We start from the raw sequence: 13681 nt of genomic DNA, 5'->3' as shown, positions 1-13681 counted from the left end.
AAATGAATAAATTTTTGGCCCAACAGGGATACTTGAGAGACTTTTGCTCTCCTGCCTACACTTCTGCTTGGCTCATGGTATTCTTCCGGGGTAAAACCACTTGGGAGCCAAACTCTAGTCTTGATCTCCATTGTGTGCCCCTCAGAAAGCTGAGGGTACTCAGAGTATACTTGGACCCTAAAGAGGAAGCCTAGAGAGAATCAAATTTTCCATTGTATGTTTGCTGGTTCTGAAATTTGGGCAGTTACACTCATACCCTGTGGTATCTATAAGTTAATAAGATTCTTCAAGGATTTCCTCAACTCTAAAAATGTTCTTTATCTGTCCATACCATTGTCTTGGTAGAGCTTGCAATTTTTTTCCCCCCAGGACTATATATTGAATCAGAACATTCCTTGAATATCATAGTAGATCAGCATGTCTTCCAGGTACAATATTCTTTCTTAATATCTGTGCCACTATTCAGGTTTCACAGTTTAGCAGAGGGATTGTTGTCTTTGTAGCTAGTTTCTCATTTTGGAAATAAAGTGGCTTACTCTGATGTAATAATTTCACACTTTACCTCTATTAAATAAGTTATTTTTAAAAGTCAGAATGTTTAACTTCGCATAAATCATAGTAACCCAATCTTGTAAATGAGAAGATTCCTCAGTGACTGTTTAGTTCAGAGGTCCCCAAATTTACCCCTACATGGAACCACTTGCAGTCTTTCAAACAGATACATTTTGTCACACATTGTCTTTTTATCTACTCTTCCACCTTCATTAATTTTTCCATGCTGACTGATCCTTAATTTTTTTTGAGAATGACTCTCCATTTTCTCAGGAAACGTGATGTCTTCTCCAACCATTCTTCATGTCAATGGCAGTTTTATCCAAGGCCATATGAATGAAACTTGGTGAATGGAATCTGAGGGGACACTGGTGAGAAACTTCTGGAAAATTTGTCCATATCTACCTGGAAAAAAGCTCATAGTAGACTACTACTCTTCTTTGTTCAACATTATTATATTTACATGTGATTGTCAGAACTGCCACTACCATCTTGGGACCTTGAGACAAGCTATGGTTGATAAGCTAAAGATGGCATAGTGAAAGAAGAAAAGCACCCAAATTCCAGCTCATGTCATTGTCATTGTACCATTGACTTAACCTCTGCTGAAATCTCCAGTTTTCTTGTGATGTCAGATGATAACAGCTTTTGCTGTTTATGGCACTTTATGTCGTGTGTGTGTGTGTGTGTGTGTGGTGTGTGTGTGTGTGTGTGTGTGTGTGGTGTGTTTGGGGAGACAGCAACAGCATGAACAGGGGAGGGGCAGAAGGAGAGAAAGAGAGAGAGAGACAGAGAGAGAGAGAGAGAGAGAGAGAGAGAAAATCTTAAGCAGGCTTCACATTTTGGGTGGAGCCAGACATGGGACTTGATCACAACTCTGGGATGACCTGAGCCAAAATCAAGAGCAGGATGCTAAACCAACTGAGCCACCCAGAGGCTTCTGGTCATGTGTTGTTAATTGGAGTTCTAAAAATCCTAACTGGCCAAAGAATTATTCACCGTGATCAAGTGGAATTTATTCCTGGGCTGCAGGGCTGGTTCAATATTTGCAAATGAATCAATGTGATACACCACATTAATAAAAGAAAGGATAAGAACCATATGATCCTTTCAATCAATCCAGAAAAAAACATTTGACAAAATACAACATCTTTTCTTAATAGAAACCCTCAAGAAAGTAGGGTTAGAAGGAACATATGTCAACATCATAAAGATCATTTTTGAAAGGCCCACAGGTTAATATCATCCTCAATGGGGAAAAGCTGAGAACTTTCCCCCTAAAGTTAGAAACAGGGATATCCACTCTCACCACTGTTGTTCAACAAAGTACTGGAAGGCCTAGCCTCAGCAATTAGACAACAAAAATAAATAAATGTTATACAAATTGGCTAAGAAGAAGGCAAACTTTCACTTTTTGCGGTGACATGATACTCTAAGTGGAAAATAAGAAAGACTCCACCAAAAAACTTCTAGAACTGATATGTGAATTCAGAAAATCCAGGACATAAAATCATTGTACAGAAATGGGTTTAATTTCTATACAACAATAATGAAGCAGCAGAAAGAGAAAACAAGGAATCTATCCCATTTGAAATTGCCACAAAAACCATAAAATACCTAGAAATAAACCTAACTAAATAGGTAAAAGGTATGTACTCTGAAAAATACAGGAAGCTTATGAAAGAGATTTTAAAAAGGCATAAAGAAATGGAAAACATTCCATGCTCATGGATTGAAAGAACAAATATTGTTAAAATGTCAATATTACCCAAAGCAATTGATGCATTCAGTGCCATCGCTCTCGAAATAACACCAGCATTCTTCACAGAGCTAGAACAAATAATCCTAAAATTTTTATGGAACCACAAAAGACCCCGAAGTAAAAGTAATATTGAAAAAGAAAACCAAAGCGCTGAGGCATCACAATCCCAGACTTTAGCCTGTACTACAAAGCAGTAATCATCCAGACAGTATGGTACTGGCACAAAAACAGACACAGAAGTTAATGGAACATAATAAAGAACCCAGAAATGGACCCACAAATGTGTGTCCAACTAATCTTCTACAAACCAGGAAAGAGTATCCGATGGAAAACAATTCAGCAAATGGTGTTGGGAAAACTGGAAGGCAACATGCAGAAGAATGAAACTGGACCACTTTCTTACACCATACACAAAAAAAATTCGAAATGGATGAAAGACCTAAACATGAAACAGGAAACCATCAAAATCCTAGAGGAGAAAATAGGCAGCAACCTCTTTGAGTTCAACCACAGCATCTTCTTACTAGACATATCCCCGGAGGCAAGGGAAATAAAGCAAAAATGACCTATTGAGACCTCATCAATTTAAAAAGCTTCTGCATGGTGAAGAAAACAATCAGCAAACTCAAGGGCAACCAGTGGGATGGAAGAAGATACTTGCAAATGACATCAGATAAAGGGTTAGTATCCAAAATCTATTAAGAACTTATCAAACTCAACACCCATAAAACAAATAATCCAGTGAAGAAATGGGCAGAAGACATGATTAGACACTTTTCCAAAGAAGACATCCAGATGGCTAACAGACACATGAAAAGATGCTCAACATCACTGAGCATCAGAGAAATACAAACCAAAACAACAATGAGATATGACCTCATACCTGTCAGAATGGCTAAAATCAACAACTCAATAAACAAGAGATGTTGGTGAGAATGTGGAGAAAAGAGAACACTTTTGCACTGTTGGTGGGAATGCAAACTGGTGCAGCCACTCTGGAAAACAGTATGGGGGTTTCTCAAAAAATTAAAAATAGAGCTACCCTATGACCAGGAACTGCACTACTAGGTATTTATCCAAAGGATACAGGAGTGCTGAATCAAAGGGGCACAGGCACCCCAATGTTTATCTCAGCACTGTAGACAATAGCCAAAGTATGGAAAGAGCCCAAATGCCCATTGGCTGATGAATGGATAAAAAAGATGTGATATATATACACAATGGAATATTACTCGGCAATCAAAAAGAATGAAATCTTGTCATTTGCAACAACGTGGATGAAACTAGAGTGTATTATGCTAAGTGAAATAAGTCAGTCAGAGCAAGATAAGTATCATATGATTTCACTCACATGTGGAATTTAAGAAACAAATCAGATTAACATAGGGGAAGGGAAGGAAAAATAAGATAAAAACAGAGAGGGAGGCAAACCATAAAAGACTTAAATACAGAAAAGAAATGGAGGGTCTTGGGTGGGGGGATGGGCTAAATGGGTGATGGGCGTTAAGAAGGGCACTTGTTGGGATGAGCACTGGGTGTTATATGTAAGTGATGAATTACTGGGTTCTACTCCTGAAACCAATACTACACTGTATGTTAACAAAGTTTAATTTAAATAAATAAATTAAAAAAAAAATCCTAACTGGCATACAACTTCCAGGCTTTATTCCATGTTTATTTAAACAGAAGCTCCAGAAAAGAGAGATTACTCTGTTTTTGCACCTAATGTTGGCCAACATTGTTATCTTAGCAACAAGGAGATTGAGGCCTGGACTAATGTAGGTAACTTTGCCCAGAGTTACACAGCCTATTACTCTCAGAGATAGGAATGAAGTCCAGAGTCTCTGTTTACAGGTGTGGTTTTGTATAGTTCCCATTCCCATACTGTCAACACCATCACTATCAACACCATAGGAACTATTTGTTGAGAGGAAAGACAATACAGTACATTTGCTTAGATGCAGGTCCAGGTTTTCATTTTGCATTTTTACTAGATTTTTATCTCAAATAAATGGGAAAGGTAGCTAGTTGGGTTTGGGGAGGAACAGATAGATCATTTTTCCCTGCATAATTTCAGGAGATAGAATCTTCTATTTTTCTCTTCCTTCACACTTCATCTCTATTAAATAAATAATTTTTAAAAGGCAGATTGTTTAACTTAATTTAATCATAGTGACCAAATTTTATAAATGAGAAGTCTCTCTCACCTTCTGCTGCTCTCCTTCTTCCTCTTCTCTCTGACACTCTCCTCCCTGTCCTACTTCCTTCCCACCCCATCCCTCTACTCTCCTCCTCCTCTTGCACTTCTTCCTCCTCCTTCTTCTAATTATGCCTCCTTAACCGCCCTTTGCCCCCATATAGTTAAATGGACAGTATTAAATATGGACAGGATTAAAATACATTTCTCGGTCTTCATATCAAAATTTTAAACTTATCCTTGATTGCACAGTAGATAGTTTAATTCTTTAATTCAATTCTGATTAAATCTGAGCTGTTTCTTTAAAAAAAATGTTCATTTATTTTGAGAGAGAGAGAGAGAGAGAGAGAGAATGAAAGAGTGAGCATGCATGAGTTGGAGGAGGGGCAGGGAACCAGGGAGACAAAGAATACTTGGCAGCCTCTGGACTGGCAGCACAGAAACCAATGGGTGGGGCTTGAACCCGTGACCTATATCGCGACCTGAGCCAAAATCAAGAGTTGGTTGCCTAACTAACTGACTGAGGCACTCAGGCACCCCTACATCTGAGTTGTTTATGTAATCCCCACATGTTAAATTTGGCTGAATACTTGTGTTTATTTTATTTGAGTTAGAGAGTGAAGAAGTAAGGCATTTTTGTTAAAGAAAATACAAGTCTGGCATTTTCCTTCATTGCATGGAAAATGACTATATTAGTTCATAACCCGGCATAAAAATACATAAAGGTGTATCTTCTTAGCTGCAAATTATACATTTTATTTAGTTATTTGTACTTTAGAAGAGCAAGAGTTACACATTCTATATCTACTTTATTTGTTTATTTTTACAAACATCTTTTTGTGTTTTTAAGCTTTTTATTTTAATTCCAGTTAATTAGCATATATCACATACGGTTGTATTTTTTAAAATTTCTCTTCCTCAGTGTAAATCTTGAGATACAAGACATATATATAGAAATCAGGAAAAAACATAATAAACATTTGTGTTTTACCTAATGAGAAAGCTAAAGCTGTTATTTGATTGGTATGATACCAATCTCTATCACTGCTGTGAGATTGATTTTATTTATTAAAGTAAATGAGAATTCTTCCTTTAGGGAAATAACAACAACACCAACAACATAGCGATGGCTGTTTTCATTTCAAAGTACTTATTCCAGTGGAATATCTGAGTTTTTTTGTAAAGCAGATAAATCCTATCACTGTACGGAAAGCCTGTGTGCAATAAATCAAAATGTTTCTTATCTCTTATTTTCTTAATGATATTGATAACCTCTAGGGTTGCTGAGTAAACAAAAGCCTTTCCTTTCCTAACTTTGTGACTTGTCTGTGCTCAAAGGGCAAAATAAGCTGCATATCGCCACAAAGGGTAAACAGCACTTTATTAAAAGAATCAACTGCTAAATGCTCTCTGAATCAAAGCACTTTCCACAAAGCAGAATAACATTAAGTGTTCCCAGAGGAGAGCAAACCTGCAGAGTGGCCACACACACACATACACACACACACACTTGAATAGAGGAGCAGGAGTTGATATTAAGTAACACAATTTTTTAAATGTTTATTTTGAGAAAGAGCATGTGCAAGCGAGGGAGGGGCAGAGAAAGAGAGAATCCCAAGCAGGCTCTGTGCTGACAGCAGAGAGACTGATGGGAGACTTGAACTCACCAACCATGAGGTCATGAGCTGAGCTGAAATCAAGTCGGATGCTTAACTGACTGGACCCCGCAGGTCCCCCGATATTGAGGGATATTTTTAAAAGGAAAGAAGGATACCTTGATGACTAAGTTTAGTTTTCTGAGTGCTATAATGTGACCATATACATGTGAATATAATGTGAGTTTAATTGAAATCAGTAAGAAAAAGGAAAATAGGTATTTTAAGGGATTTTTTAATCCACACTGTTGGTGGGGATATGGTTAGTTGAGAATTCAGTTATTTCTGTTGCCCGTTTTATCAACTGGAATTTAAAATTAAAATAATTTATAAAGGTAATTAGGAGTCTGCCGCTTTATTCTGAGTATGTCATTTTATAAATGATTATTTAAAGTAAATCTAAATGTTTGCTAGTTGCTTTCTTTCCTGCTTCTGAATTTCTTTCTCTTCTCAGTCTTGCAAAGAACTGACCTATAATTTATCTTACAGACATTTTCATGAAATTCTTTTGCATTGCATCTTTCAAATCTTTTCTTCTGATTTAAACGTAGTAGTTCCGGTACAACTGGGCGAAAGTATCTCTACATTGATACAGTGTATTATTTGTGAATCATTATAAAATACATAGCAAGATTTAGGTACTACATTGGTCTTCTAGGTAGCTATGAAGAAAGAGAAAGAATTAATTCCTCAGCTCAATAATTTATGGTTTCCAGTATAGTGGCTTTACCTTCTAGATAAATAAAAGATTACTTATTAAATATCAAAGAAAATGCTGGGTTTGATAAATGGGGTTTTGATCATCCATTAGGCCTATATATATAAAAGTCTATATTCAGCAATTTTTCCTCATCTAGTAAAAATAAAGTTATCCAGCATGTTGTAAACATGTGGATATGAAGACTTCCATTAGCAAAACTATCCTAATAAACTCTGCAATGGACTCTGTGCTTTGTATGGATTTCACTGAGCAGAGCCTGATATGAGAGGCAAGTACCTGGGGTAACTCTCCTTAAGGAATGCTAAAATACTTGAAAAAACTCTGAATTAAGGCTTTAAGGCACAGATCCACACTCAATCCTCTACAAAACTGGAAAAGAGAAATTGAATCTACATACTCCAAAAATAGATTGCTTGAAGTGACAAAAAAAAAATCTTGCATGCATGTTTTTATTATCACAGAATATTGAATAAATATTATAAAAATACTCTTTTGAGAAAGACAAAAAACAACAACAAAAACCTAAACCAAACAAACATACAAACAAAAACCTTCCCTAAGAGTCCACATGTCTCCTTCCAGTTCTGATATTGAGCCCATAAAAGAGGCTCTTGCTGATAATAAGTCCTGGAAAACAAGGGTAGAAGCCTCTGTATTGTAGGTAGGAATGAAGACAGTAGATGGGTGTAGGGTTGTTGGCCATTGGGACTAAGATGTCATGAATATACAATTCGATCAAGAATAAGTACAGATAAATAGATGAGAAAGAAGTAAGAAATGAAAGAAAGAGCAAAAGAGATTTTTAAACTTTTTTTCTATTGTTGTTTTCATTATGACTTCCACTGATAGGATTAGTTTTGTTCCAACAAGAAATGGCAAGTCCCCGAGTTTTCTTCTGCCCATTAAATAATCCTCATTTGACCTTGTCATTGTTTTTCTTTTCTTCTTCTTTTTTTAAATGTTTATTTACTTTTGAGAGTGAGAGAGCAGGAGTGAAGGGGAGGAGCAGAGGGAAAGGGAGGCAGAATCCAAAGCAGGCTCCAGGCTCTGAGCTGTCAGCAGAGCCCCACATGAGGCTTAAACCCACGAACTGTGAGATCATGACCTGAGCTGAAGTTGGCTGCTTAACCAACTGAGCCACCCAGGCACCCCCATACCTTGTCATTGTTTTTCTAAATGAGATCTCTGCCTTTGACTTGACCTTCCTTCCTCTATTTGGTCACTAGGACTTAAAGATTCTTTTACCAAGTATCTTTGTCACAAGGCTCTCTGACTCAGTTGTTCTTGATGTGAAGTAGTAGATGAGACTCACTTTACAGTTAGACTCGCTGAATTTCTCCAATGACCTAGAGTCCCTTATGGCTTCCACTTGAAAAAGGTTAAACGTCAGACTCCTAGGCTTATATTCAACACCTTCCTGTTGTCTCAACATCTTGTTGGACACTCACTGACAGACAGAAAACGTCATTAATATGCAACAATCCTTTCTGTAACAGAAATAGCTTCCCTTTTCTCCTCTCCTGAAGTAGTCTTGTCTCATGCTTATCAGACGAAACCTTCCATGACTCTCCTTTCCAACCCAAGGGGCTCTTGAATTTGTAACACTTCTGTGCTCCCAGAGAACTAGTTTAGATTTTTTTTTAATTAAAATTCTATGATAATAAAAAGTTAACGCCCTGGTCAGAGTATAGTTATCTTTATATCTGTAGGACAAGAGCTAAATAAAACATGTGGCACCTAACATAGTACTCAGTATATCAACATCAGGTGCCAAGGAAATGGTTTATTTACTTTCTAGGACTTTATAAAGTACATCCTCTGAGGCAGACATTAACTAGGTTCTGGAAATACAGGTATCAAAGATATTCTTTGCCCTGAGGGAGCTCATAGTCTAACAAAGGAGACACATTAACGATTATATTATAGTATGACAGTTGTTACTTTATTTGTAGGTACAGGATGCTAAGTGAGCAGGTCTGAGACATACCTAACTGGGGCAAGAGTATCATGTGACCATCCCTGTGGGAGATGCATGGACTGGTTCTTAATGGCTTGTAAGGATGGATTGTAATGATGGATGCAATATACAGTAAGGAAGAAATGCAGGTCTAGGCAGTGAAAAAGTATACAAAAGAGAGAAAGCAGGATATTTTTGCGAGTGTACAGGTGATATGGTAGGGCTAGTGCAGAAGCCTACACGGAGAGGGGAAAGAAAAATAGAAGGTCAGAGTGCTTTTCTTAGACAAAACCCCAGAAAGTACCTACCTGCATTTAAAATGGTAACACTAGAAACAGTCTTCAGGTATTTGAAAGACTGAAATCTAAAGATAGAGATATATTTATTCTGTAAAACCTTAAGAACTACCATCAGGATCAGTGGGTGAGAGTCAAAGAAATAAAGGTGTGGTTGAGAATAAGAAATAATTTTCTAGAAACAAATTATAAAGAAACAACTAAAACACCTCAGTAACAATGATGTTCACAGCAACGTTGAGAATGGATTCCTAATTTTTATCAGATATCCTTGTATAATGGAATCCATTTTAAGCAGTGTGAATCACTTTCTTTTGTTGGATGACAATAAATTTCCCACTGAAGCTGTGGGCATTCCAACCTAAAGCAGGCAAGCAAAGGCAGACTACATCATTTAAAGTCTTTCTCTCTCCTGAATTCCTATTCTACTAACTGTATATACAACTTGCCATGTAATGTTTAGTAACATTAGTCAGTACACAATAAATGATATATGTGTAGTAAATGATAAATTAATAAAAGTAAAATTAATGAATATTCACATTTTATAGGTAGTGACTTTGCTTTCTGAGTGCAGCAGTGAATAAGTGTCTTTTCTCTGTGACTTTCAGTGTAAATGGAGTGTGATGAATAAGCATCTTTTACACATTCAGAGCAAATGAAACACTCTGTGTGCATTTGCATACATTCAACCTCAGCCCTATCCATGTGTTTTTGAAAGATTTTACTCAGGAGAGAGAAACATGTTGACTTAAGATAAATTATCCAGCGTTATTATTTGCTACTAATATGAAAGTTTATGCTATGCCACTTTCCTCATAAAATCCTTAGAAAAATGTTGAAAATTTTAAATGTTCCTTTTTCTCTTGACAGTGGGTCACCCTGTTTTACACTTACCAAATATTAGTAAAAAATAAAATAAAATCACTATTTTGTGATTCTGGGCCTTCTTTCTAACAGTAGAAAATTTTTGAGCTGTACTTACTCAAATCTTAAAATTCTTGAGTTTTTATATTCATTTTTCAGATTACTTGATTGAAAGACATCATCTATCTAAAAAAAAGTTTAAAAAACAGTGTATTTAAGATTTAAACTTTTATAAAACATTTTAAACAAATTGATCTTTTTTTTTCTGTTTAGAATTGGATCATAGGCAGTTTTCTTCTCTGTGGTGATAGGACTCATATATTTAAGCATTCTGGGCACATTTATTTACTACATGTATAATAAATACATTTATTACATTTATTTACTAATTTTCTCAAAGTAAGAAAATGGGATCTATGTATCTTTTGGCAAGTAGTTAGTGAAACTATGTTTTGAAATTTTAAATCAGCTGAAAAAAAAAAAGACAGTCTCCTACCATTTGCTGAAGGTCAAAAGCAAGAATTTTGAAATCCGCTGAGAGTTTGTCTTGCAAATTAGGATTATACATGGCTCCAGCTGTTATTTTCAATGTCCCTCTGGCTTTGTGACTTTTTCCAAACACTGCATCTAAATGAATTAATAAGAAATAAAACACTAACAATATGAGTCATGAATAAGAGAGAATACGCACATTCCGGTTGATACTTAGACCTAAGGTTCTTGCTTCCTGTGTTGGAGTGGTGGTTCTTGCTTTTTCTTTGCAGACTTCATGTTCCATAATTAGGTGCTTTTTTTTTTTTTTAAAGCTATATGGTTGTTTTACAAGATTAAAAATAAACTTCTTTATCCTACCATTTTTTTCCTTTTCTTTGAAATCTAACCCACAGTCTAAGCTCCAAGTGTTATTTTATTTTATTTTATTTTTTTACTACTGAGATTCCTGTTGGAAGATAAGGGACAAACTTTCACCAATTTGGAGAACTGATCCAGGGACTCATGGTGAGAAATGGACCATTAAAAGTTTTAGAAGTTTGTAGTTGCTTTCAGATACTTCTTGAACACCCAGCATCCAGGGACACTGTTGGTTTTCTACATGCGGATTGCTGTGAAGATTTCAGTGTATGTGTTACTTTGAAAGATAGATGTGAAACTACTTTTTTTATTCTAGTAATTATAAAGTTGGCATGTATGACCTTTTGCCATTAAGTGGTGACTGTTTTTATTGGAAAAGTTGTTGAGAATGCTGCAGGAAATATATTATCCCATATAATAAAAAATGTAAGTGGAAAGGTAATAAATTGAATATAAACATGGGTAATAAAATGCGCCATCAAGTTTTGCATAATCCCTTTACCAGAATATCTTTTTTGACATATGTTTAAATTAAAATGAGACACTTCAACTGAAACACAATGATGAAATCATTAGTAAATATGGTAATAATGATATATAATTCTTACATTATGGTATAAGAAGGTGTTAGTTCTCCTTTTCCCAGATGGGGAAATTGGGGCTAAGAATCATTGTGAACACTTCCCAAGGTGATAATGGCACAGATGACAGATCTGGAATTTGGACACTGAGTGACATACTTTAGAACCCGGGATCTGTCATACATCGACACCAAATTTCCCAGACCAGAAAGAACATTAGAAACTATTTAGCAATAAAGTTGCATAAAGTTCAGTCTAAACAGTTATCATTGCATAATTGGTGGAATATATTATCATTCATGCTATTTCATTTGTTTTTGAAAACTCAAAATTACATTTAGATTTGCATATTTAAATGTGAAATACAAAGAAAGACTGAGGAACTGTCCTGCACTGGAGGAGACTGAGGGAACAGGATAACAGTTCCTGTGTAGAAATCTGGTTTGAATCCTGAGCAGGTAAAGGACATTAGTGGGAAAACTGGCAAAATCTGAATAAAAATGTGTGGTTCAGTCAATAATATTGTACCAATGTTAATTTCTTGGTTGTAGCAATTGTACTACGGATATACAAGATACTGACATTAGGTGAAGGTAGGCCAAGGTTATATAAGAACCTACAATTTTTGCAATCTTCTTGTAAGTCTAAAATGATTTTTAATAAAAAGTAAAGCAATGCATTAAAAGTAGCATGGCTTTGTCCTCTAATATTCTATTTAAATGTAACTCAACTCCTTTTTTATATTCACTTATTCTATTAAATCGCATTAACATTTATAAATATTTATTTTTGTTTTGCTTGTAAAATAACTTTTGTAACTTCATTGAGCATTAAGATTCCAATGGACTCTTAAACGATTACACATTGTTCCAGTTACTTTTAGCGTTTAATTAAGACCAAAGCAGATGCTTTTCTAAAAGTGAACCTCTGTATAAAATATCCCAAATCTTCTTTTTCTTTTAAATACATCCCTTGTATACAGTATTTAAATGGAATTATATTGGACTTATTTTTTAAAACTATAAAGTATTGATACAAATTTAAACAAATTACTTAACTTTCTTTGTCTCCGATACCTCACCTCTAAAATAAGGGTAACGATAACAACCAAATCATAGATTTGTTGTAGCAAGAGAATATACTTGAAGATCTTTGAAAAGTTGATGATATAGATAATTTAGGTGTAAATAATAGTTACCTTTCTTTATTTATGTTTATTAAAAATTGCTATTCAGGCAGTTTGAGACCTAAGTCTACAATTATATCTAAGTTCCCTTATATTCTTGTAGTGCAAAGTCTACAATTATATCTAAGTTCCCTTGTATTCTTATTGTTGGACTAATAAGAAAATGAAACTGTTATTCCCTAGAAATAAATAATATATTTCCTTTAACCTTGCCTACTTACTGACTTGAATAGTCAACAACATTTTAATATATTTATGATTTAAATTCCATCAGAAGAAATCTGGGCTGTGAAACTTACTTTGTTACATGTTAAAACTAAAAAAAAAAAAACTTACTTAACATCTTTTACTTTAAAAAGCTTAGTTTCATGCTTGAATTCTGAATTAAATTCCAAACTTGATCCCGAAAGCATCCGAATGTGACATAGGTGTCTTGTCATGAGAGCACAGAAACGGATAAGACATCCTGGTGGGATAACTGAGATTAACCTGGGCACATTCATCAGAGAGTCTCTTCCTAAGCCAAAGCCACAGGGCTTACCTCTTTCTGATCCCTCGATTGCCAGCCAGGACACTGCAAATAATCCAGCACAGAGTGCCACCAGTAAGGCAAAGAGAGCTGCAAACAGGACCTCATAGGTGCTGAGAGAATGGTGCCTTGACGGTATACCTCTTTTTGACACCATTTTTGGGTTTGGAAAGTATGCCAGTCTAAGAACTGTGAAAGAACATAGACCCCTGCACCAACTGAAGAGCAAAACCTCTCAAGTTGTCAAAGATTGGTAAAGCAACAACATAGGTCTATCTTACTCTTACTGGCTGGTGTAAATGAGTTATGCATGACCCTTTAGCAACATTATGCCTCTATACATTGAGTAGCTTAAAAAGGGTGGTTAATCTTTAAGAAGATATTAATGAGTAAAGATACGGCCAGAGTTATAAACGTTAATCACCTGAACAGGCCATTTGTTGAGGTGAATGAAATTAAATGCATGTTGTAAACAAAAAAGACCCCTTATCATTTCCGGAACTATTAGGAAAAATAGGAAATTCAT

The 13681-nt window shown here is 35.5% G+C and overlaps 1 protein-coding gene across 1 annotated transcript in view; it reads right to left on the bottom strand.

Moving 5' to 3' along the window:
• TMPRSS15 (transmembrane serine protease 15) overlaps positions 1 to 13459 on the bottom strand; it is a 122757-nt gene extending 109298 nt beyond the window's left edge. Inside the window, exons 1-3 of the mRNA XM_078452864.2 lie at positions 13168 to 13459; positions 10504 to 10634; positions 10126 to 10193 (exon numbers count right to left, since the gene is read on the bottom strand). Coding sequence (XP_078308990.1) covers positions 10126 to 10193; positions 10504 to 10634; positions 13168 to 13312 — 344 coding nt within the window. The 5' untranslated portion in view covers positions 13313 to 13459. The remainder of the gene's footprint in view (positions 1 to 10125; positions 10194 to 10503; positions 10635 to 13167) is intronic.
• Between the last annotated feature and the right edge of the window lie 222 nt (positions 13460 to 13681).

The sequence above is a fragment of the Panthera onca genome, chromosome C2 (assembly GCF_046562875.1).
Source record: "Panthera onca isolate mPanOnc1 chromosome C2, mPanOnc1 haplotype 2, whole genome shotgun sequence".
Taxonomy (NCBI): Eukaryota; Metazoa; Chordata; class Mammalia; order Carnivora; family Felidae; genus Panthera; species Panthera onca.
This window is presented reverse-complemented; position numbering and strand designations above follow the sequence as displayed.